The sequence below is a fragment of the Cydia pomonella genome, chromosome 12 (assembly GCF_033807575.1).
Source record: "Cydia pomonella isolate Wapato2018A chromosome 12, ilCydPomo1, whole genome shotgun sequence".
Taxonomy (NCBI): Eukaryota; Metazoa; Arthropoda; class Insecta; order Lepidoptera; family Tortricidae; genus Cydia; species Cydia pomonella.
In genome coordinates this window covers 4,977,944-5,004,251 of record NC_084714.1, presented here as the reverse complement: position 1 = coordinate 5,004,251, position 26,308 = coordinate 4,977,944, and the positions used below count along the sequence as shown (strand labels likewise).

The 26,308-nt window shown below is 38.0% G+C and overlaps 1 protein-coding gene across 2 annotated transcripts in view; it reads left to right on the top strand.

Moving 5' to 3' along the window:
* Positions 1 to 4,245: 4,245 nt before the first annotated feature.
* Positions 4,246 to 26,308, top strand: part of LOC133523315 (netrin-B-like) — a 358,018-nt gene continuing 335,955 nt past the window's right edge. For both annotated transcript variants that reach the window (XM_061858822.1, XM_061858823.1), the window contains exon 1: positions 4,246 to 5,464. In XM_061858822.1, coding sequence (XP_061714806.1) covers positions 4,465 to 5,464 — 1,000 coding nt within the window. In that variant the 5' untranslated portion in view covers positions 4,246 to 4,464. The remainder of the gene's footprint in view (positions 5,465 to 26,308) is intronic.

Sequence of the window (26,308 nt, the reverse complement as noted above, 5' to 3'; positions counted from 1 at the left end):
TAATTTGCTTCACAATTATTATTGCAAACTATCAGTTATCACAATGGCACAATTAAAGATCAAAAAAAAAACCGCAACTTGACTTTAAACTGACTGATAACTACTTGTTGAAAAGTTAATTATTAACTAGCTTCTATCTAAAATAGGCCCTTGGGGCATTGTACCAAGGATGCTAGCGGGATTTCCTCGTTGTATCGCAATGATGCAACGTGCGAGGTTCGCGATTTCTGCAAAAAAAAATGTGCGTGCTGGGCCCCATGGACCTAGAGCTTCAACGTCAAATAATTATGAAATTATTCTACAAGTGTTATCGACTTTAATTGTAGGCCAATTTGATCAGAATATTGATATTATCAACTTGATGCGGATATCTCAAGTGGCGGGGTGACCCCACACGCTACCCTATCCGGAAGGGTAGAACCCCTGTAAGTGGACACCTGAGTTTGCCGTATTTATTGCAGTAATTATGTTTTTGCATAAACATGGCGGGACGTTATTGACTTTAGTTTTTTATGGGCAAATTAACGGAAGCAACCAATTGAAAATAAGTTTTTGGCAAAAATTTCATTTTTGGTACAAGCTTTTATCGCTGACTGTACTTTTCTTTCCACAGGCAACTAATACTTTTACATAAGTATGCAAAATTTCAGCTCAATCGGAAACCGCGAAGTGGATCAAATTTAACTTGCAAGATTTGATTACAAACAGACAACGGTCAGGTGAAAGTAAATAAAAGCTTCTAATAAATAAAAGCTTGTAAAAATTCCCTTTGTTCATTGGACACTTATAATGTCTGCATTTTTTATAACTTTATGGCGTCTTCTTCTTCCTCGCGTTGTCCCGGCATTTTGCCATGGATTAGTCTGGTTTCCTCGCGATATTTTCCTTCACCGAAAAGCGACTGGTAAACATCAAATGATATTTCGTACATAAGTTTTGAAAAACTCATTGGTACGAGGGGGTTTGAACCCGCGACCTCCGGATTGCAAGTCGCACGCTCTTACCGCTACGCCACCAGCGATTTTATACCTTTATGGCGTTTAAATAAAATATAAATAAATATAATAGGGCATTCCTACTCAGATTAACTAAGCTCCACAATACTCGTATGCTCAAAAAGGCTCGTGTTGTGGATATTCAAACAACGATATATAATAATATGTAAATAGTGTTAGTTTTCGCGAAAATATATTACCTACAGCCAAATACTAAATTTAACAATAAAAAAATCAATATCATAATCTGAAATTCTCATTCCGCCTTTGATGATCAGCTATTATAACTTTTAAATCACATCAAATCCAATTGTATTGGAAGTGTAATTTTTTTCAACGACTAAAAGACTTATCATCGCCATTTTAACCGATCAACGCTTCGTTAAGCAGTGTTATGCGCTTAATTGAAGTATCTAGTGGGTGTTACTGTGGTCCGAATGGATCTGTGGCCGATTATTTTTTGAAGATTTGATATGAATCGTGTCGATGTGAATAGTCATCAATTTATTTTTATTTGTATCAGACATTATCCATAGATTTATATTAGTTAGTAACAGACAAAACCTTATTTTCTACGTTAGCTACTTACATAATACTTAGTGTTTTAATATTGCTATATGTATACATTCCCTAGTTCGGTCACCTGTTAAGAATGGGAGAGGATCGGATGGCCAATAGGGCGTACTTGGGAAAACTGATTGATTGCCGCCCAGTAGGTCGGCCCAGATACCGCTGGAGAGGTAGTGTAGAAGCAGATCTGCGTTAGATTCAAGCGGATAATTGGCAGGAAATGGCACAGGATCGGGAAAAGTAGTGCGCTTTCGTTTCGAAGGCTAAGACCCTCTTCGGGTCGCTGAGCCATATTAGTTCGTTAGTTCATTTCTTGTAGGCATCGCATGCTTACCAATAAGTGCCAACGAGATGCCGAATGAGACGACTTTGATTGCTCGCGATTACTGGATTGGTATAGATTTGTTTTTGGAGGCAAACCAGCAAATGAATCGGTGCCAATTACCGTCACCCATGGACACCTGCAAGACAGAGAGGTTGCCAGTGCGAACCTTTTTGATAGGTTCGCTATTTTCTTGAAGGTTTCATTGTCATGACGGTCCGGAAATACCGCAGGCGGTTCATTTCACAGTTTAGCTGTGCGAGGGAGGAAGTTTCTGGTCAAACGCATAGCTGCCGACCATCTAAGTAGTGAAGATGGAAATGTTGTCTAGTAGCGATGGCGGAAAGAATTGGCCAGGACTAGTTGTCTCATTAAGCATCTCTTTCATAAGTGCGTAACATGAATAACAGATTGTTAAATCAGTTCATTGTACAGTTTAGCTGTACGAGGCAGGTAGTTTCTGGATAAACGCACGGTTGAGGACTGTCAGTCTGTCAACCATCTAAGTGAAAAGATGGAAATGATTTCGAGCAAAACAATGGCGGAAAGAAGCAGCAGGCATTAGTCGTCTCGTTACGAATCTCTCTCGCACTTATAGCGCGTGATTAATAACAGATTGCTTTGTCAGAATCAGCCTCTTAGCGAGGCAAGCGTGGGAGTAAGGACCATATATGGTTCTAGTTTGCATTGTGTGTGGTCCTTACTGTTTCTTACTATTATTTTATGAAATTTAGTACATTTATGTACTAGTAGCGATAGTTGTAATACTTGCAATGGTGTTGATAATAAATGTTTCCTAAGTAAAAAAGTTAATTTGGAAGTATGTTAAAATACCCGCACAATATTGAAATTATTAAAAATACACTTTTTTCGCTCCACCCAATGGGTTCTAACTGGTGTACTACATAACATCAAAGTCTTGAAAGGCCTCTATGCTGTTGGCTTCGGCCCCACGCACACCTCCCAAAGGTCCGGGACCATGAGGTCCCGAGATGTGGTAAACCAGGGTCTCTATTGTTTCCCATAAAGTTTTAAGTCATAATGTATTGTTTGTCCTCATTTTCGTTAGCCATAATTTGGTTTTTGTCAGAAACGCGTAACTTTTCAGGATTGCCATAAAACAAACCTAACCTAACCTATCTATAGGATAACCTAAGGAAATTTCTGAAAAGTTAACGGTTTCAGAGTTATGACTAATGATAATATGACTATAATTACATTATTACTTTCAATAATTATCCCAAACAAAGGGATCCGGGTAAAGCAACAATAAACAGTCTGCAATTTTACACACTGACACGCACACATACACTTGCATATAAACAAACACTCGTACACACACAGCTTAGAAATAATAACATTATCTGTAAGTTTCAATGTAAAACGCTATGTACAATTTGTATCAGTATATAGATTAAGAAAGTAGCGAATAACGAAATTGGGTCCTGTAACACAGGGTTTCCTAGCTCAGGACACAGGGTCGTGATTTACTGTATGTTGAAATTTATGGTACAAACTTTTTTTTTGGTACTTTTGTATTGGCCAAATCATCACAAATTTGATGCAAACCATTTTTAAAAAGAATAACTGATATCTTTGATTATGGACCAGGAGCCCATTTCTCTAATATGTATTAGACTAATATAGTTCGAGAAATGGGCCCCTGTTTGCACCTACTATCAGGCAGAGGTAGTGAACTATAGGTACGTTTTATAGCTGTGTACAGTCAGGGGTCGTGAATTAGTGCAGGTACAGTCGCCGATGGGTGCGTGGAGAGTTCTCAATGCTTAGATGCTTACAAATAATACCGTCTGGCGAGCGCTGTTCAAACTAGGGGACTTGAGTGTAAAGCTTTTTTGTGGTTTTGTTTTTATTTGTGATGTTTATATGTGTAAGATGGGTGCAATGTGGTTTAAATAGATACATGTACTATAAGCATTCATTTAAATATAATGTTTGTTTATAAAGTGCTTTAATTTCCTGCAGTGGAAAAATCCACTATCCATTAATTTGGAATCCTAATTATTCAGATAGCTACAAGTATCTGTTTATTTAAAAACATGTTTTAGTTTATATATATATATAAGTGGTAAATTCCAATATTAGTATGATTTTTATGATTAATCTCAAAAATGCACACCTTTCGTAATAAGTACTTTGCCTATTTAAGATTCAGGTCATCTTCGTAGCATAATACGACTCTGGTACAATTTTCCGAGACAAAATAGATCATATAATCATCCTTGTAAAAAGAGCCCAAACTAAACCAAAAGTTCATTGATCGAAGTGATTTCGTAAGAGCTCTACCTACCACTCACACAACACAATAATTAATAAGTCTATTTACAAATCCGACACTACCAGGAAGCTACCAAATTGCACAAAAGCTAGCATTATCCGCCCATATCGCCAACAAACGCAGTCAAAAAGCTGTAAACAAAAACAATTGAACTTTCACCGGTCGCCCAATGCGCACGGGGGCGCCCGCGCCCCGCGTTAGTCTGCCGGCGGAGCCCGACCGGCGCGCACGTCCCGCCAGTTTCCGCGAACTTCGCGAGTGTCGTGTACTTACGTACCATGATCGCCCGTGCGCTGGCTGTGCTAGCCGCCGCGGCGCTCGCGCTCGCCGCCCCTGACCCGTGCTACGAGGACGGCCGCCCGCGCCGATGCATCCCTGACTTTGTCAACGCAGCTTTCGGAGCCCCTGTAGCTGCTTCCTCCATCTGCGGACGTCGAGGACCTGAGCGTCTCTGTGATCCTCCAGGAGATGATGAACCTGAGAACGCTTGCAGAGTTTGCGATGCTACCCGCTCCGATCGCCGCAACCCACCTACTCATCTAACTGACTTAAACAACCCTTCTAACGTTACCTGCTGGCGTTCAGCCGCTCTAGCCCCTGTCTCCTACGAATCCCCACCCGATAACGTCTCTCTAACCCTATCCCTGGGCAAGAAATACGAGTTAACTTACGTGAGCCTCCAGTTCTGCCCGAAAGCTGCACGACCGGATTCCGTAGCGATCTACAAGAGCGCGGATTATGGAATGACCTGGCAACCGTTTCAATTCTACTCAAGCCAATGCCGTCGTGTTTATGGCAGGCCTAATAAAGCTTCAGTGACATCTGCGAACGAGCAAGAAGCTAGATGCTCAGATTCCCATAGGATGGCTGGTGAGGGCGCAAGCGGATCTCGCCTAGCCTTTTCAACTTTGGAAGGCCGTCCTAGCGCTCCGAACTTCGACATATCGCCTGTGCTACAAGACTGGGTGACTGCTACTGACGTGCGTGTAGTGTTTAACCGTTTGCACATGGTATCTGAGGGTGACGAGGTGGATTACAAGAAGCAGGCAGCGGGTGGGACGCAGCACTACGCTGTGTCTGATTTCGCTGTCGGTGGACGGTGCAAGTGCAACGGGCATGCTTCTCGATGTGTTCCGATGAAGGGAGAAGAAGGGCAGCAGCAGCTGGCGTGTGACTGTCGGCATAACACGGCAGGCCGGGACTGCGAGAGGTGCAAGCCGTTCCATTTCGACAGGCCGTGGGGACGCGCGACGGCGAGGGACGCCAACGAATGCAAAGGTAACGCATGCTGTTTTGTATTTTATAACTGATACCGTAAATCTTCCCAACAATAGTCAATGGATGGGCAATAGTTGGGTGGTTTTACGATATGTATATGAATCTATAGGTCGACTATCTATGTTTTAAACATACGAAATATCCAAATCAATTCGATTTATTTCTCAATCAATTTAGAGTCCCGAGCGACCTCTGTTTTTAAAATCTGTTAGGTTTTTGTTATTGTTATTATTCTCAGTGCATTACGCTTGTACTTATTAATTAAATCAAATCAATTACAGATTTTAGGAAATCTGAATGAAACCGCTTCTTATGATTAGGAGTAAACGGGCAAGTGTGAACCGACATTATTTGGACCACCAACCAATAAACATTAAATATCCATTAAAAATAAACTTGTTGCAATAATCAGGTTTTTTTTTTTAAATGGGTTGCTCCCGTTTGCAAAACTACGTATTAGTATCCGTTTAATAGATATGATGCGTATTTCGGTTTTAAGCCACGGAAATCACTTCTCTTGAGATTACTTAGTCGTAAGATTAATAATTAACATCATTACGATTATCGGTCGGCACTCGTACTTACATTGTATTGTGTTCATATCTACGAGTGTACTCGCTGGAGAAACAAAGAAAATGCACATTAAACATATTTAGTTATACAATTTTATGAAACGCCGTAATGTTATAGGCCACTCAACGGAGTACTTATCTCGACAGTAAATTCTCCCGTCAATTTGTCTGGATGCAAATTAAAAGATAGGTGATGAATACATTAAGGTGGTTCATTTTATTACATTTATAAGGGAGAAATTTTAGCCAACGCAAAAAGTACATTTATGGATTTATCGGTAGGCTATTTGTCTTCTTTGCTTTTTGTCTATTTCAGGTTGATATCTGAACGTAACCATGCAGTGCGACATTACTGCCGACTGCATTGCTGCTGCAAACGTCATAATTGCAGGCAATGACATCGATCTGGATATTATTTGTGACAACAACAAAGCCGGCAGTAATGTCGCCCTGCAATACTGCTGCAGTCATGTTTCCAACTGCATTCTTCATTAACTTTTATTAAATAATAGTTGATTGTTAACCAAACAATGGAAGGCCGAGGTAGTTTGGCGCTCGAACGCAGTGACAGGGTAAATACGAGGCTGAAATGATGCCTTTTACCCGAGTTTAACACTACTTTCATTTCGAAAACAAGGAAAGTAAAATACATCGTGTTTGGAAAGTAAAATGCTCTAGTACAGAAACGTATCACTTTCAGAGCATGAGAAATGAAAACGAATTTTGATATTGGCGGCAACAATGCATTCGGCACAGCGCAAAACTGCAGCAGTAATGCTGATGCACTTAACCCCATATGAAGCCATATATGGCGGATATGATATTCAACTCTATTGGCAGCTATAAAGTTAAAATTTCAACAAATACTTTTATTACATACAGTAAGGGGTTAAAACTTACCGAGACTAGAGGACAAGTAAAATCAGAATAAGACAAAAGAGTGTATAGAAAGCTTACATCCAAGCAAATCAATGAGCTTTCTTATCACCGAGTAAGTGCCTAGCTGTTTACAGGTTTCAGTCAATTGACCTCCTGCCTACTTATGGCAAATTTCGTTTTAATCTGACATGATACCGTCTTATAGCCGCGATTTTAATGAATTAGACGAAGATTAATGTTATGTCTGCATGTACGCTTATCGCGTCGATAATGACAAAGATATAAAACATTTGTTTCTGTTTTTAGGGTTCCGTATCTCAAAAGGAAAAAATGGAACCTTTATAGGATTACTCTTGCGTCACTTTATCCGTCTGCCACAGATTATTTGCTACATAACAATATAGACCAAAAATTGTGAGCCTTGGGATTATTTTTTCTTGGATTGCCAAACCACTCGATGTAAAAGGAACTCACCATCAAGCATCAATTACAATGGCACTGCCAGTAAGGTTTTGTGGATCAGACACTGGTGTAAAGGAGTTTTTGGATTTCCACATAATTATATCAATTTTAATTATGATTAGAGAAAATTTTCCGTCAGACGTACCGTTTTCGAGCCGCAAGCAAAAAAATGAAAAATATCAAAAATTTATGCACACCTACTGGGATTGCGTAAACTGGGATTACACGCATTTAGGACCAAATAAGGTATATTTATTTCCAACTTGCTGGGTAAAAAAATTATCAATTCTTGGAAAAATCTTATTTGATTGGCCTACAACTGAAAAGAGGAAACTAGAATATCTAGGCCATATTATGAGAAGTAAAAGGTATGAATTATTGCAGTTATACAAAACGAAATGCCGGAGGAAGAATCCAGCTTAGATTTCTGCGCTAATTGTTAATAAATCAAACATTCGGTTTTCAGAGCTGCTGATCACATTTACTCTGTACCGTATTATTTACCTTCGTTCTGATCAAATTTAGTGTCGCAGAAGGCACAAAACATTAAAAACAGACCATTTTCCTTGATTATTTAACTAACTTTACCATAACACAATTATAATTTTCAATGCCGGTCTTAATTCCGGAACTCCGGTGTTGAAAATCAATAGGTATAGGATTTCAGAATTGTACGTGTAGTAGGTAACTGTAATATTGCATGCCCTAGGTACCGGCAACAACCGGGAAACCTGATATTCTATGGTTTCTACCAGTGGCAGCAACTACTATATTTGGAGTAACCCAATCTTCCCAATTTCAAACCTCGGCTCGCCCAAGTTAAAAATTCTAGCTTTAAACCAACTACCCAGGTGAACACGAGAAAGCAATTAATGTTTCACGCACAGCACTGCCCGCTTTGTGCAGCATAATGGCTACCTAAATACTCTAAATGCTTGCCTTTGAGCCTGCTATTCTAATAATTACTAGGCCTTTACCCTTTCAGGGCATACAAAATAGACATTCTAAATTAAGCAATACGTGTCAAATACGGCAATTTGAGGATGGATTCGGAAACGTCAAATTCCAATACGATACCTTCAACCGGGGTGAATAGGGATAGCGGGGATGAACACAGATTAAATCTGAAATTAGATTAACTTGACAATATTTTAAAAACTGCCCATACAAAATTTACTATAATTTTCAATTGCATGATACAATTTGTATAGGTAAAGAAATTATCAGGTAAATCTCATTCCAGCTTTTATCCCTATTTATCCCAGTTGACGGTACTAATTCAGTTGTGATATCTAATCAGAGTACGAGCTCATGTAGAGTGACAGTAGAAATAGATAAGAACCCGTTATATTTGTTTGTCTTCGTACAGTTTTGAGTAGTAGGTCTCATGACACGTACCTACAATCGACGATAAAAATGGACAACAGCGATTTTTTAATACATACTATATCGGTGACAATAAAACATACACGTAGCTTATAGATGCTTGCAATTCCAGAGGTGACATGAAAACATTGCTAACCCTTGATAATGTGTACCTTAACCTTATTTGAAGAACTCAATGCAGTTTCTTGCCATTTCTAAATATCAAGTTGGTATTCAGCAGTGGCAACATCGATCCATTTTTATCGCTTGTCACTATGCCCGTCACTTTTGCACTTACATACTTGTTAGAACGTGACAGACATGGTGACAAGTGATAAAGAGCCGACCATATTAGCCCTACAGGTAGTCCTTTAAAAAAATAGGGAATGCATACAATCACAATGCGACTATAATATTTATATTAAAATTACATTGATAATTTAAAAATGATAAAGTGGAAGTTGTTTTGGCAATTTTAATAAAAATAGTTACACTTAAATATGTGCCATGCTATATGCACCTATAAATTTATATCTGAAAAATTAAGTGATGAAATATAACTCTACTCTAACTATTTCTATATCAAATGAACTTCTAGTGCTAAGTTATATCTATATTCCTGACCTATGATCTTGCACAAATACTTATATGTAGTTTCAATCGAAAAAAAATTTTTTTTTTCTATTGAAACTATCAAACATACCCACATTTTTTTACGAGAATCGGTTAGAAATGGGTCGCATGAGAAGAACATCCAGATGCAAGCTGAAATGACATTTGCTTCGCCAGTCAATAAAGTGTAAGAAACACTCACAAAATGACCAACAGAGAACATTATCCCTATTTCTACAACAAACGAACGCACAAAGTTCTATATTGTTGACTGAGATATCATCTTGCACAAATATTTATACACGCGGGTTGTGTACACAAGGATATGATATTTTACTCGCATGAAATAATATACGTTGTGTTTGCTATTGTATTAACATAACAATGATTCATAAGGAAGGATAAGAAATTCTTTCCAATTCTTTTGAGATATTTAGAGTAATCAATGAGGTAATTAAATATTTTGTCACACGAATAGCCACTCTCATACAATAAAAGTTACGCTCTAATTGAAAAAAAAAACATACTAAAATGTCACGAAAGTTGGCTTGAACACTTTAAGTAGACATACATATATATATATATATATATATCTCTGTAGTGGCAGCATGGTTCCATTTTTATCGCTTGTCACTATGCCCGTTACTTTCGCACTTAGCTACATGTTAGAACGTGACAGGCATGGTGACAAATGATAAAAAGCCTACCATCTTAGCCCTACTGGCCTGTTTTTTCATTGCTAAAAATTGTCATGCAAAAAAATGGTGCGCCTGGAAGATTTTTATGTTAAAGTATAACTCGCTCTTATTTATTTGCGTTACAATTTCTTACATACAATTATGATACACATGAGTAATATATAATTTGGTAGACATAATTATGATATAATATCAATATCGAAGCATACTCTTCAAAGCATGACAATAAACATACGGGTACTCGATTTGGTACAAGTGGAATATACTGTATATCTTAAATAATTTACATTTGTTCAACGTTTTGCAATAACTAGGTGAATACAACAACAAACAAACAACAAAAACAATTTGTGCCGGTTTCGTGTAGGCATTGGAACGAGCTTTTTTATATTATAAAAAAAAACACAAAGGAATTTACAGATTATTTAAGATTAATTCACTAGTAGTAATGTACAAAATAGACTGCTTGGGATTCTTATACATAGGTACCAAAAACATAAATAAGTATTAGACCAATAAAAACCAAGCAAGCTTCCATCTTATGTCCTAAAGATGACTAATGATGATTATATAACAGATTTATCTACGTTATATATCTATTTACTAGGGAAACGTGGAAAAATTTTCAAATAATAATTTGTCGCATCATCAAATAATTAATAGAATGAATTGACGACCGGTTTGGCCTAGTGGGTAGTGACCCTGCCTACGAAGCTGATGGTCCCGGGTTCAAATCCTGGTAAGGGCATTTGTTCGTGTGATGAGCATGGATATTTGTTCCTGAGTCATGGGTGTTTTCTATGTATTTAAGTAATTATACATATTTATGTATTATATATATCGTTGTCTAAGTACCCTCAACACAAGCCTTATTGAGCTTACTGTGGGACTTAGTCAATTTGTGTAATAATGTCCTATAAATATTTATTTATTTATTATTTATTATATTTAGACCAAGCTAAGTTGGCAGCGATTTTGATAGTCCAGACCATGCAAGTGTTATTTCAAAAGTCAAACTTCTATTAAATTATGATTATTAAATAACACTTGCACAGTCTGAGTTATCAAAATCGCTGCCAACTTAGCTTGGTCTTACTCTAAAACACTATAACATATGTCGGAGATTAAGTAAGATCTGTAAGATGCTTTAATGTAATTTAAAAAAAGCTTTAGTGAAATTGTGTAGGTACTTTAAGTACTTTATACTTTAAACAAACAACCTAATGATGTATATATCATACGAAATAATGCTTTGTAGCTTGGTGTAAAATTACTTTAGTTAGTTTTTTCACATACTCAAATAAATCAGGAACCGCCTGTCCATCCCAGCGATACCAACGCGTAGGCGTCCGGAATGAAAATGAAGCCAATCCACCTTTCTACACATTCCTCGAGTTATCTGATTATACTGGGCCCGAAATAGGCATGCGGGATAAGCTTTTTTACACGTTTGGCACACAACTTGATTTATGGTTGACTATTGCATTACGCGGTCCAATATAGGTAAGTTATAAAATGTTACTTTACAATTGGTTACTGGGGCTGGTGATGTTTCACTTATTTTTCAATGTGAAACTGAACTTCTTTTAATGGCAATATAGTTTTTTTTTATCAGTGTTGATTAACAGAAAAAGTCGACAAATATAATTATGATAATGAGAGAAATGATTCGCATGTGAAATTAAGATTAATCCACGTTTCTACACATTCCTCAAGTTATCTGATTATACTGGGGCGTTTTTACACGTTTGGCACACAACTTGGTTTATTTATTTAAACTTTTGTGCGCACATAAAGAAAAATGTACATTTCGTATTGTATGTAAGGGTAGGTTTATCACAAGACTTACAACGACCAGTTCGAAATTATCCTTTAATTTTATAGCGGGTTGTAAATATGTGATATATACTGGCAGTAAAATGGCGGGTGGTTTTATGATGGCTGCAGTAAACGCGGTTTGATCAAGTACTTGATGTATAAAGTTAATGAAATGATATGATGTAAGTACATTGTTATTATGTATAACGTTGTTATTGCTTGTTAGATAAATTGGTATTTTTAATAAATATTTCTGGAAAAAATGAAAATTATAACGAAATTAGATTAGAGCACTGATCGACTTGTGTATTCAAGACGCCATATTAGTTTAATTAGCTAGTTGACTTTTTGTCGACTGGTCTTAATATTTTTTTTTCAAAAATGTTTTTTTTTTATATTGAGATAAAAATGTTTGGTTTCACATTGATCACTAGTCCCAAATTGGCGAAATATTTCAGTAGGCTATGGCAGATTCACTACCAAATTAGGCTCACATTTTCTTTTTTATATGTCTACCACGTTATACTTAAACATAAAAATATTACAAATATAGGCAATCATGGCCTGCTTGATGATAAGCCATTCCCCGTAGTATGGATGCTGGGAACATGGACATGGATGTCTAGAGAAACTTATCGGAACGAGCCGAGATTTGACCCCACGAACCCCAGGTTACACCTTACCACTAGGCCACCTGTACTCGAAAAGCAATTAAACGATTCTACTTAATTAAAACGATTTTACAACTTAATGCAATTAGTAATAAACTCTTTACTGTACAAAAACACTAATTAAAAGTACTTGAGGAACCTCTTTCAGTTAACCTTTGAGTAGACAAGAGGAGGAAGTTATAAGAAGGTGAAATATGCACAATACAAGGTATACTAGAAAGACAAAGGATATAAATACATACATATTTTATACGATAAACGTATATTACACTGAAAAAGAAAGATAAAAATACACTACACATGAGTAAGAAGTAAAAAAATTTGAAGCAACTAAACTATACCCTAGAACTCATGCGGCACTAACGTGTCCATATTAGCCCAGCTTACATTGGAAAAGGAACCTAGACTTACACCATCTGTCTTCAACGAGTACTGAGATACTTCGGTCACATAGCTCGCAGAGACCCTGGCAACTTGGAGACTTGTGGTTACGGGAAAGGTGGACGGCAGACAGCCTAGAGGACCAAGTCCAATGAGATGGTGTGACCAAATATCTGCCCAGATGGACATCACACTAAGCTTTCCACAAAGCAACCGAGAGGGAGAAGTGGAGAGCTGCCATTAGGAATATTAGCAAGCGGAATCACGATCCACAGCAGTAAAGGACCGACTTAGAATAAGAAGAAACTATACAATATAAATATTAGCAAAATAATATATATATACAGAGTATTACAGTAACTGTACAAATGCTTAACTAAATTAATAACTAGCTAATCTAAAACAGGCCTTTAAGGCATTGTACAAGGATGCTGGCGGCATTTCCTCGTTTGTGTCGCAATGATACGTTGTGCGAGGAAGCCGCCATCTCTTCTGTCACCAGTTACGTCAACCAGACGCTTCGCGATGTCTGCAAAAAACTTGTGCGCGCTGGGACCCCATGGACCTAGAGTTTAAATTAATTAGTAGTCAGTATATACATAGTTTCTTTAACTTAGTATATGTAAGTGCAAAGGACACACCTACCACATATGTCATTTGACCTATCCATATTTGTTAAAACGACTACGCATATATTCGATGCACAATTTGCATTTAATATTTGTATTGCGTAATAGCACTTAAGTAGTAAAATACATCCTTGATTTTCATTTAAAATGATTGGATACTTTTATGTTAAATAGGATGGGGCGTCGTAAATCATAGGTGCGTAGGCGGCTGTCGCGTATATTCGCTTGCTCGAAAGTGCCCTAGGGAAGAAGATAAGAGGAAAGTATCAATAGCTTCTCAATGCAAACGTAGTCCCCACTTTCCTCAAAATATTTTTTACTGTCAACATCGGCTTCCAAGACGTCGGAAGAGCCCAAGTGATATCTTGTCGTACAAATCGTTCTGTCATTTTTTGCGGGAGGAAACGTGTACACAGTCGCAGTTCTCACTTACTAACAAAATCCAATCTGTAATGATGACACGCATACATAGAAAATAACGCACGACACGACAGCAAATCTTGCACACCTCAATCTCTTTTCGTGTACGGACGAGTTACAACACACACCGCGCTATGCCCAGTTGGGCATGTGCTTCGGCAGAGGGAAAAAGTTGCTCGAAGGGAAAAGCCTTTCGTCAACTTTTCTGTTAATAGAAACGGTAATTCAATATTTTAGTATTTTTAGTCAATTGTTACGTTTGCGTGATGCAGGATATTTGCCGGTCGTAACTGCGCCATCTACCAGGATATTGCGTAAACCCATTCCGTTAAGCGTTTTGTATACTATTTTTGTTTTATAATCTGTGTATAAAGTCCAAATAAGCATGATCTCCAAATAGTTATACGCATACCGCATGACTGAAACCTAGGTACATTTTGAGTAGTTTATCTTACTAAAAATTAAATTAAATTATGCTTATCTTAATATATTCAATTATTGGAGGGTGTGGCGCCCAAATTTCGTTCCAATTGATTTACGAGGGTCGTAACAACACAGAGTTTTACGGCCTCAGATAATTTTATTGCCAGTTAAATTTCAATAACACGATAACTACTTTATTGGCCGGTTAAATGTATCCTCGTGTGTAATCAATATAATATTGAGTACTTTTGTCTGGAGACGAGACTAACGGTACTTTGCACTTCGGTGTTAATTGGTCTAAAGGCCTTAGCGGTTGGTCTTAGCGTTTTTTGAGCGTCGGCGTCTAGTCAGCGCTATGGAAAATGACATCGCTGCACAGTTTTTCAGGCAAAAGCATACGGCCCGCCTACTCTAACACTCCGTACCCTCGTTGAGCTTTCTGGCAACCTTATTCACCGGCAGGAACACAACACTATGAGTAGGGTCTAGTGCTATTTGGCTGCAGTTTTCTGTGAGGTGGAGGTATTTCCCCATTTGGGCTCTGCTATAGATCTGGAATGACATCCGCTGTGCTGTGCCCTACCGCACAAAGTGAGATGATATTCACAATGCCCATACCACTCTTTAGGACGTAGTTTAAGGATGTACCCGGGTCCAAACAAACGGGGCAGTTGCGCCAACGTTGCGTCGAGCAGCAGCCATATGTTGACTACACGCTGACGCTCTGGAGACGCTAGTGTGGGGTGGCCCTAAAAGTTAAAGTATTCAAAAGATACCTAGAGCCTCTTTGGTTTGATCTTGAGGTTCGCTCACACTGAATGGTGCACGCCAATCACCAAGACGATCGTCTAGGTCGTGTCAAAACCAGATCAAGCATAACAATTTGTTGAATTAGAATCCGCCGCCTAGTTAATTGAAATTACATTAATCGTACTTCGAGTAGAAATGTGAGCTTACGTATAATAAAAGCTGGCAATGGCCTCAGAAAATGTATGCCTATCATTAACCGGAGAGGAATTCAATTCTTAATTACACTTAGACATAGGTATACTTACAGGCGCGAGCGGGTTTCACTAAGAGCGATGTATAAACAATATTTTTAGCGATGACCAGGATTTGTAATTAAATAAAAATGTTATCAAGGAAATTGACATATTATTATGTATACAGCGGCGGCACCAACGCCGCAGCAGTAATGTCGCAACAGTAATAAAGCTGCAGTTGACATCCGAATGTCACCTTAATACTTCCTAAAATAATTAATAGAATCAGGCGTTACTTTGCGGAAATCCATGCTAATTAAAACAAGTAATATTACTTTGCTAATCCGCGAGAAAATAACGTGTTAGTCAATCAGTGCTAACCCGTTATACTTACTTGCGTATTTTTACATGCAATTAATGTTCCCACCCTCTACTACTGTGTAGTCAGTTGTCGGGTGTCATACCGTCAACATCTCCTGAGGATGCCTCGTAGAGAGGCGAAACACGTGTCGAGTTTTGTACTTTTGGTGGTGGGTTGTTATATTTATTTGCGTATTTATTTTTGCGGTGGGAGGGTGGGAACATTAATTGCATGTAAAAATACGCAAGTAAGTATAACGGGTTAGCACTGATTGACTAACACGTTATTTTCTCGCGGATTAGCAAAGTAATATTACTTGTTTTAATTTACTTCCTAAAACACAACACACTATTTCAAACACACATAAAACTTTTCACCAATGCAGAATTCATATACCTAATCTCGTATAGAAAAATAAAACATCTTCCAGCTTTTCCAAGAAATGTTTCTCATAGTCAATAATCCCCGCATTTCTAAAGTAATAAAAATATTTGTCACAATATTTGAAACTCCGTCGTTCCCCGCCGACGGAAATTAATTCGTATTTCGGAAATTGCGGGCACATACAGAAGACATCGCCATTTTGTCTACATTCTCGAAATGCAAGATGTTATTAATACAAAGGAGAACAGTAGAAAAGGGAACAGTGGTGGTGCGTTCATAAAACTTATTCTTGAGACTTGCTTACCTAAGCATAAATATGAAAGTAAAAATTAAGAAAAAACCGGACAAGTGCGAGTTGGACTCGCCCATCGAGGGTTCTGTACTTTTTGGTATTAGTTGTTATAGCGTCAACGGAAATACATCATCTGTGAAAATTTATATTCTACCCATCACGGTTCATGAAATACCGTCTGGTGACAGACGAACAGACAGACGGACGGAGAGTGGAGTCTTAGTAATAGGGTCCCGTTTTACCCTTTGGGTACGGAACCCTAAAAACCTAACGCTAATCATAAGTTTTAAACCATTTGTGACGTTATCTATGAAAAGGGACCTTATTGTCGATGGCGCTTCCGCCGTTATAAACGATGCTCCGATACAAATACAACGCTGCGCGACGCAGTGCGGCGTAAGCGCCATCGACAATAGGGTCCCTTTTCATAGATAATGCCACATTTTATGCCAAAAATGCCTAAGATTTTGGAAAAGATCCGATACTCTTCGAACTTGTGGATCGATTTTTATCAAACATAGCCAAGAACCTCCGCAAGGCATATAGTCGCTTTTACGTAAAACAACCGAAATCGAAATTGGTTCATCCATTTGAGAGCTACGATGCCACAGAATGCAGACAGCCCTCTTTTTACATCAGGGTTTAAAAATTATGCTTGAATAATTTTTGACAGGACATAAACATCATTTTTATGTTTAATAATAATTAGTATTAATTCTTTTATATTTTCGTCTATCTACTTCGAACTGTTTAAAAAAATATTATGTGTACGCCTTTAACAATTTTCGTACTTCAGAACAAGAAGCAAAACTTCATAATTTGTATTAAAAGTCCTTCTTCGCTGTCTACTCCAACCTTTTCTACATATTCAGACGTTGTATCACACAGCATTAAACAACTAATAATCTAGTTTCGTCCAAATAAAACAATAAAATAAAAAGATACACAGCAAAAGGTTACAACATCGTACAAATTGGACTGGAGAGCTTCCTCCAACTAAACACGTTTTTAAATATGTCAAGTCATAATTATACCCCTCGTCCATTTTTGTACGACCTCCAAAACTGTCTTTTCTCACATACAAAAAAAAAACAAATTTGTTCAACCATTTTACGGTTTAAGGAAGGATCCTTAACTATTGAACACTGTAATTTTTAACAACACTTTAACAACCTGTCTGGCCTACCCTGCCTAAAAAGCCAATGATCCCGGGTACGAATCCCGGTAAGGGCATTTATTAGTGTGATGAGCACGGATATTTGTTCCTGCGCCGTGGATGTTTTCTATGTACCTAAGTATATATTTATCTATATAAGTATATATTTCGTCGCCTAGTACCCATAGTACAAGCTTTACTTAGTTTGAGACTAGGTCGTTCTGTGTAAGATTGCCCCCAAAATATTTATTTACATATTTTATAAATTAGATAACATAATAACTGACTACTTAGATAACGGTGGCTAGGTTCGTGTGACACTTGAGATTAAATGGTTACGATAAAACACTGTTTCAATCAAATCAAATATTATTTATTTCAGAATTTATTCTGTCGGAGCACCATTTTGTACCATTTGGCGTTGAAACTTTAGGTCCATGGGGTCCCAGCGCGCACAAGTTTTTTGCAGAAATCGCGAAGCGTCTGGTTGACGTACTGGTGACCGAAGAGCAGGCGGCTTAGGGTCTCCCCAAACTAGTCGACGCCGTTTCGGCAAATCGCGTACGGAAAAAGCTTTATGTCAACACAATAAGAGCGAATAAGTCGTAAATCGGCTCGGCCCACGCGAAACGACGTCTTTCGACGGGAAAACGGCGTTTTGCCGTAAAGCTGTTCGCATTCGTACGACGCTGTTTGCAGCCTACCGCACACGTTCGCATTCATAAATCTCCTTATACCGCCGTACGGTGCCGGAAAGAGTTGAACGGCTCCGATCACGGCCGAGTACCTACGATAAGGACCGGTCAGAGCTGGCGGAAGCCGTTCAGCGTCTTCGACGGCCGAACATAGCTGACGACGGCCGAACAGAGCCGATGACGGCCGAAGTAGCTACTGATGCGTTTGTATTTGTTCATTTGAATTATTACCCACATTAAAATCTGCAATAGATCTGACAACACGGAAGTAATAATGACGGAGGAACATTTAATAATATTAGTCGGTAAATATAAGTGTTTATATGACGTGTCTGACTCTAAGTAGGTATAGTGATCAAGTGTGCAAGTAAAATATCCATCATCACAGGTTATTATATAATATGTAACAATTACCAAGGAAAATAATCTTACAGGTCTGTTCAATTTCAAACTCAGGTTGTTACTAACAACCAGTCTCCAAAAATAATTTTTAATTAAAAAAAAAAACCGCCTTCAAAAAATATCCAATAAAGAAAATAGTAACTATATACACAGTAAGATAAAACACTAAAAAGGTTAGAAATAATAAAGCTTTTTCTGTATTATAAATCCAAAGTTCGTTAAAGAACCCCTTTACAAAATATATTATTTACTTACAAATCAATAATAATAAACAATATTTGGAGTCGGTGCCAGCAACCATATAAAAATAACTAGTGAAACTTAAATGTCGTTTTCAATTCAATAACTTAGAAATTAGTAGATAATGTAGGTATGTTAACAAAATCTTAATCCCATTATATCGTTGCTGGCACCGACTCCAAATATTGTTTATTATTATTGATTTGTAAGTAAATAATATATTTTGTAAAGGGGTTCTTTAACGAACTTTGGATTTATAATACAGAAAAAGCTTTATTATTTCTAACCTTTTTAGTGTTTTATCTTACTGTGTATATAGTTACTATTTTCTTTATTGGATATTTTTTGAAGGCGGTTTTTTTTTTAATTAAAAATTATTTATTTTTTGCTTTTTAGTGATGTAAATATATATAGCATGTCCGTGAAGTTGACCGCCCCAAATTGAGTGCCCGCAAATGGCATACCTATATCGTTAGTTCATCGTTAGTTCACGTTAGTTCAGTAGGTTAAATCGTTAGGATCCGACTAAAACATGTATTTTTTTTAAAAACAAAATGGTGGGGGCCAACTTCACGCTACCGCCCCAAAACCGATTTTGCGGTTTCTATTAATAAGGATCGATAGATAATCGTTAGTAGACGTTAGTTCAGTATATTAAATCGTTAGGATCCGATTCAAAGTATTTTTTTTTCTTTAATAAAGTGGGGCGGTCAACTTCACGCTACCGCCCCAAAATCGATTTTACGGTATCTATTGATTTGAATCGATAGATAATCGTTAGTTGACGTTAGTTCAGTATATTAAATCGTTAGGATCCGATTCTAAGTATTTTTTTTTCTTTAATAAAGTGGGGCGGTCAACTTCACGCTACCGCCCCAAAACGGAATTTACAGTTTCTATCAATTGGAATCGATAGATAATCGTTAGTTTACGTTAGTTCAGTACTTTAAATCGTTAGGATCCGACGTATGACATGTGGGCGAATTTTTTAGTACTGATAGTGGGGGGAGCACATTACACAGGCCAGGCTGCCGCTAAAAACTGTTTCTATGGCTTCAATCAATTTGAATCGATAGGTAATCGTTTGTTCATCGTTAGTTCATGTTAGTTTAGAATGTGAAATCGTTAGGATCCGATTCCGAGTTTTTTTATTCATTATTAAGTAAAGTGGGGCGGTCAACTTCACGCTACCGCCCCAAAACGGAATTTGCGGTTTCTATCAATTGGAATCGATAGATAATCGTTAGTTTACGTTAGTTCAGTACTTTAAATCGTTAGGATCCGACGTATGACATGTGGGCGAATTTTTTAGTACTGATAGAGTGGGGGAGCACATTACACAGGCCAGGCTGCCGCTAAAAACTGTTTCTGTGGCTTCAATCAATTTGAATCGATAGGTAATCGTTTGTTCATCGTTAGTTCATGTTAGTTTAGTATGTGAAATCGTTAGGATCCGATTCCGAGTTTTTTTATTCATTATTAAGTAAAGTGGGGCGGTCAACTTCACGCTACCGCCCCAAAACGGAATTTGCGGTTTCTATCAATTGGAATCGATAGATAATCGTTAGTTTACGTTAGTTCAGTACTTTAAATCGTTAGGATCCGACGTATGACATGTGGGCGACTTTTTTAGTACTGATAGAGTGGGGGGAGCACATTACACAGGCCAGGCTGCAGCTAAAAACTGTTTTTATGGCTTCAATCAAGTTGAATCGATAGGTAATCGTTAGTTCATCGTTAGTTCATGTTTGTTTAGTATGTGAAATCGTTAGGATCCGATTCCGAGTTTTTTTATTCATTATTAAGTAAAGTGGGGCGGTCAACTTCACGCTACCGCCCCAAAACGGAATTTGCGGTTTCTATCAATTGGAATCGATAGATAATCGTTAGTTTACGTTAGTTCAGTACTTTAAATCGTTAGGATCCGACGTATGACATGTGGGCGAATTTTTTAGTACTGATAGAGTGGGGGAGCACATTACACAGGCCAGGCTGCAGCTAAAAACTGTTTTTATGGCTTCAATCAAGTTGAATCGATAGGTAATCGTTAGTTCATCGTTAGTTCATGTTAGTTTAGTATGTGAAATCGTTAGGATCCGATTCCGAGTTTTTTGATTCATTATTAAGTAAAGTGGGGCGGTCAACTTCACGCTACCGCCCCAAAACGGAATTTACGGTTTCTATCAATTGGAATCGATAGATAATCGTTAGTTTACGTTAGTTCAGTAGTTTAAATCGTTAGGATCCGACGTATGACATGTGGGCGAATTTTTTAGTACTGATAGAGTGGGGGGAGCACATTACACAGGCCAGGCTGCCGCTAAAAACTGTTTCTATGGATATAATTTTTTCTGGCAAATCTGTTTTGAGCGCCCGCAAATAACTTATCTACCTTGAATAAGCATGATCTATTTACGATATTCTGTGAGTGGCATCGTAAGGACCCAACTCTGACTATTTTTTCAGCCTTCGACCTAGGAGCATATGTTGGGTTATTAAAGTTTTCAAATATTATTTTTTTCTGGCAAATCTGTTTTGAGCGCCCGCAAATGAATTGCCTGCTTTAAATAAGCATGATCTAGTGACGATATTCTGCAAGTGGCATCGTAAGGACCCGACTCTGACTATTTTATGCAGTCTTCGACCTGGGAGCATATGTTGGGTTATTAAAGTTTTCAAATATTATTTTTTTCTGGAAAATCTGGTTTGAGCGCCCACAAATGACTTATCTGCCTTGAATAAGCATAATCCAGTGACGATAGTTTGCAAGTAGCTTCGTAAGGACCCGACTCTGACTATTTTTTTCAGCCTTCGACCTAGGAGCATATGTTGGGTTATTAAAGTTTTCAAATATTATTTTTTTCTGGCAAATCTGGTTTGAGCGCCCGCAAATGACTTATCTGCCTTGAATAAGCATGATTCCATGATGATATTTTGCAGGTGGCATCGTAAGGACCCGACTCCAACTATTTTTTTCAGCCTTCGACCTAGGAGCATATGTTGGGTTATTAAAGTTTTCAAATATTATTTTTTTCTGGCAAATCTGTTTTGAGCGCCCGCAAATGACTTATCTGCCTTGAATAAACATGATCCAGTGACGATATTCTGCAAGTGGCATCGTAAGGACCCGACTCTGACTATTTTTTGCAGCCTTCGACCTAGGAGCATATGTTGGGTTATTAAAGTTTTCAAATATTATTTTTTTCTGGCAAATCTGTTTTGAGCGCCCGCAAATGAATTGCCTGCTTTAAATAAGCATGATCTAGTGACGATATTCTGCAAGTGGCATCGTAAGGACCCGACTCTGACTATTTTATGCAGTCTTCGACCTGGGAGCATATGTTGGGTTATTAAAGTTTTCAAATATTATTTTTTTCTGGAAAATCTGGTTTGAGCGCCCACAAATGACTTATCTGCCTTGAATAAGCATAATCCAGTGACGACAGTTTGCAAGTAGCTTCGTAAGGACCCGACTCTGACTATTTTTTTCAGCCTTCGACCTAGGAGCATATGTTGGGTTATTAAAGTTTTCAAATATTATTTTTTTCTGGCAAATCTGGTTTGAGCGCCCGCAAATGACTTATCTGCCTTGAATAAGCATGATTCCATGATGATATTTTGCAGGTGGCATCGTAAGGACCCGACTCCAACTATTTTTTTCAGCCTTCGACCTAGGAGCATATGTTGGGTTATTAAAGTTTTCAAATATTATTTTTTTCTGGCAAATCTGTTTTGAGCGCCCGCAAATGACTTATCTGCCTTGAATAAACATGATCCAGTGACGATATTCTGCAAGTGGCATCGTAAGGACCCGACTCTGACTATTTTTTGCAGCCTTCGACCTAGGAGCATATGTTGGGTTATTAAAGTTTTCAAATATTATTTTTTTCTGGCAAATCTGTTTTGAGCGCCCGCAAATGACTTATCTGCCTTGAATAAACATGATCCAGTGACGATATTCTGCAAGTGGCATCGTAAGGACCCGACTCTGACTATTTTTTTCAGCCTTCGACCTGGGAGCATATGTTGGGTAATTAAAGTTTTCAAATATTATTTTTTTCTGGCAAATCTGTTTTGAGCGCCCGCAAATGACTTATCTGCCTTGAATAAGCATGATTCCATGACGATATTCTGCAAGTGGCATCGTAAGGACCCGACTCTGACTATTTTTTTCAGCCTTCGACCTGGGAGCATATGTTGGGTAATTAAAGTTTTCAAATATTATTTTTTTCTGGCAAATCTGTTTTGAGCGCCCGCAAATGACTTATCTGCCTTGAATAAACATGATCCAGTGACGATATTCTGCAAGTGGCATCGTAAGGACCCGACTCTGACTATTTTTTTCAGCCTTCGACCTGGGAGCATATGTTGGGTTATTAAAGTTTTCAAATATTATTTTTTTCTGGCAAATCTGTTTTGAGCGCCCGCAAATGACTTATCTGCCTTGAATAAGCATGATTCCATGACGATATTCTGCAAGTGGCATCGTAAGGACCCGACTCTGACTATTTTTTTCAGCCTTCGACCTGGGAGCATATGTTGGGTAATTAAAGTTTTCAAATATTTTTTTTTTCTGGCAAATCTGGTTTGAGCGCCCACAAATGACTTGTCTGCCTCGAATAAACATGATCCAGTGACGATATTCTGCAAGTGGCATCGTAAGGACCCGACTCTGACTATTTTTTTCAGCCTTCGACCTGGGAGCATATGTTGGGTAATTAAAGTTTTCAAATATTATTTTTTTCTGGCAAATCTGTTTTGAACGCCCGCAAATGACTTATCTATCTTGAATAAGCATGGTCCAAGGACGATATTCTGCAAGTGGCATCGTAAGGACCCGACTCTGACTATTTTTTTCAGCCTTCGACCTAGGAGCATATGTTGGGTTATTAAAGTTTTCAAATATTATTTTTTTCTGGCAAATCTGTTTTGAGCGCCCGCAAATGACTTATCTGCCTTAATTAAACATGATCCAGTGACGATATTCTGCAAGTGGCATCGTAAGGACCCGACTCTGACTATTTTTTTCAGCCTTCGACCTAGGAGCATATGTTGGGTTATTAAAGTTTTAAAATATTATTTTTTTCTGGCAAATCTGTTTTGAGCGCCCGCAAATGAATTGCCTGCTTTAAATAAGCATGATCTAGTGACGATATTCTGCAAGTGGCATCGTAAGGACCCGACTCTGACTATTTTTTGCAGCCTTCGACCTAGGAGCATATGTTGGGTTATTAAAGTTTTCAAATATTATTTTTTTCTGGCAAATCTGTTTTGAGCGCCCGCAAATGACTTATCTGCCTTGAATCAACATGATCCAGTGACGATATTCTGCAAGTGGCATCGTAAGGACCCGACTCTGACTATTTTTTTCAGCCTTCGACCTAGGAGCATATGTTGGGTTATTAAAGTTTTCAAATATTATTTTTTTCTGGCAAATCTGTTTTGAGTGCCCGCAAATGACTTATCTGCCTTGAATAAACATGATTTCGTGATGATATTTTGCAAGTAGCATCGTAAGGACCCGACTCTGACTATTTTTTGCAGCCTTCGACCTAGGAGCATATGTTGGGTTATTAAAGTTTTCAAATTTTATTTTTTTCTGGCAAATCTGTTTTGAGCGCCCGTAAATGACTTATCTGCCTTGAATAAACATGATCCAGTGACGATATTCTGCAAGTGGCATCGTAAGGACCCGACTCTGACTATTTTTTTCAGCCTTCGACCTAGGAGCATATGTTGGGTTATTAAAGTTTTCAAATATTATTTTTTTCTGGCAAATCTGTTTTGAGCGCCCGCAAATGAATTGCCTGCTTTAAATAAGCATGATCTAGTGACGATATTCTGCAAGTGGCATCGTAAGGACCCGACTCTGACTATTTTTTGCAGCCTTCGACCTAGGAGCATATGTTGGGTTATTAAAGTTTTCAAATATTATTTTTTTCTGGCAAATCTGTTTTGAGCACCCGCAAATGACTTATCTGCCTTGAATCAACATGATCCAGTGACGATATTTTGCAAGTGGCATCGTCAGGACCCGACTCTGACTATTTTTTTCAGCCTTCGACCTAGGAGCATATGTTGGGTTATTAAAGTTTTCAAATATTATTTTTTTCTGGCAAATCTGTTTTGAGTGCCCGCAAATGACTTATCTGCCTTGAATAAACATGATTTCGTGATGATATTTTGCAAGTAGCATCGTAAGGACCCGACTCTGACTATTTTTTGCAGCCTTCGACCTAGGAGCATATGTTGGGTTATTAAAGTTTTCAAATTTTATTTTTTTCTGGCAAATCTGTTTTGAGCGCCCGTAAATGACTTATCTGCCTTGAATAAACATGATCCAGTGACGATATTCTGCAAGTGGCATCGTAAGGACCCGACTCTGACTATTTTTTGCAGTCTTCTACCTGGGAACATATATTGGGTTATTAAAGTGTTCAAATATTATTTTTTCTGGCAAATCTGTTTTGAACGCCCGCAAATGACTTATCTATCTTGAATAAGCATAGTCCAAAGACGATATTCTGCAAGTGGCATCGTAAGGACCCGACTCTGACTATTTTTTTCAGCCTTCGACCTAGGAGCATATGTTGGGTTATTAAAGTTTTCAAATATTATTTTTTTCTGGCAAATCTGTTTTGAGCGCCCGCAAATGACTTATCTGCCTTGAATCAACATGATCCAGTGACGATATTCTGCAAGTGGCATCGTAAGGACCCGACTCTGACTATTTTTTTCAGCCTTCGACCTAGGAGCATATGTTGGGTTATTAAAGTTTTCAAATATTATTTTTTTCTGGCAAATCTGTTTTGAGTGCCCGCAAATGACTTATCTGCCTAGAATAAACATGATTTCGTGATGATATTTTGCAAGTAGCATCGTAAGGATCCGACTCTGACTATTTTTTGCAGCCTTCGACCTAGGAGCATATGTTGGGTAATTAAAGTTTTCAAATATTATTTTTTTCTGGCAAATCTGTTTTGAGCGCCCGCAAATGACTTATCTGCCTTGAATAAGCATGATCCCATGACGATATTCTGCAAGTGGAATCGTAAGGACCCGACTCTGACTATTTTTTTCAGCCTTCGACCTGGGAGCATATGTTGGGTAATTAAAGTTTTCAAATATTATTTTTTTCTGGCAAATCTGTTTTGAGCGCCCGCAAATGACTTATCTGCCTTGAATAAACATGATCCAGTGACGATATTCTGCAAGTGGCATCGTAAGGACCCGACTCTGACTATTTTTTTCAGCCTTCGACCTAGGAGCATATGTTGGGTTATTAAAGTTTTCAAATATTATTTTTTTCTGGCAAATCTGTTTTGAACGCCCGCAAATGACTTATCTATCTTGAATAAGCATGGTCCAAGGACGATATTCTGCAAGTGGCATCGTAAGGAC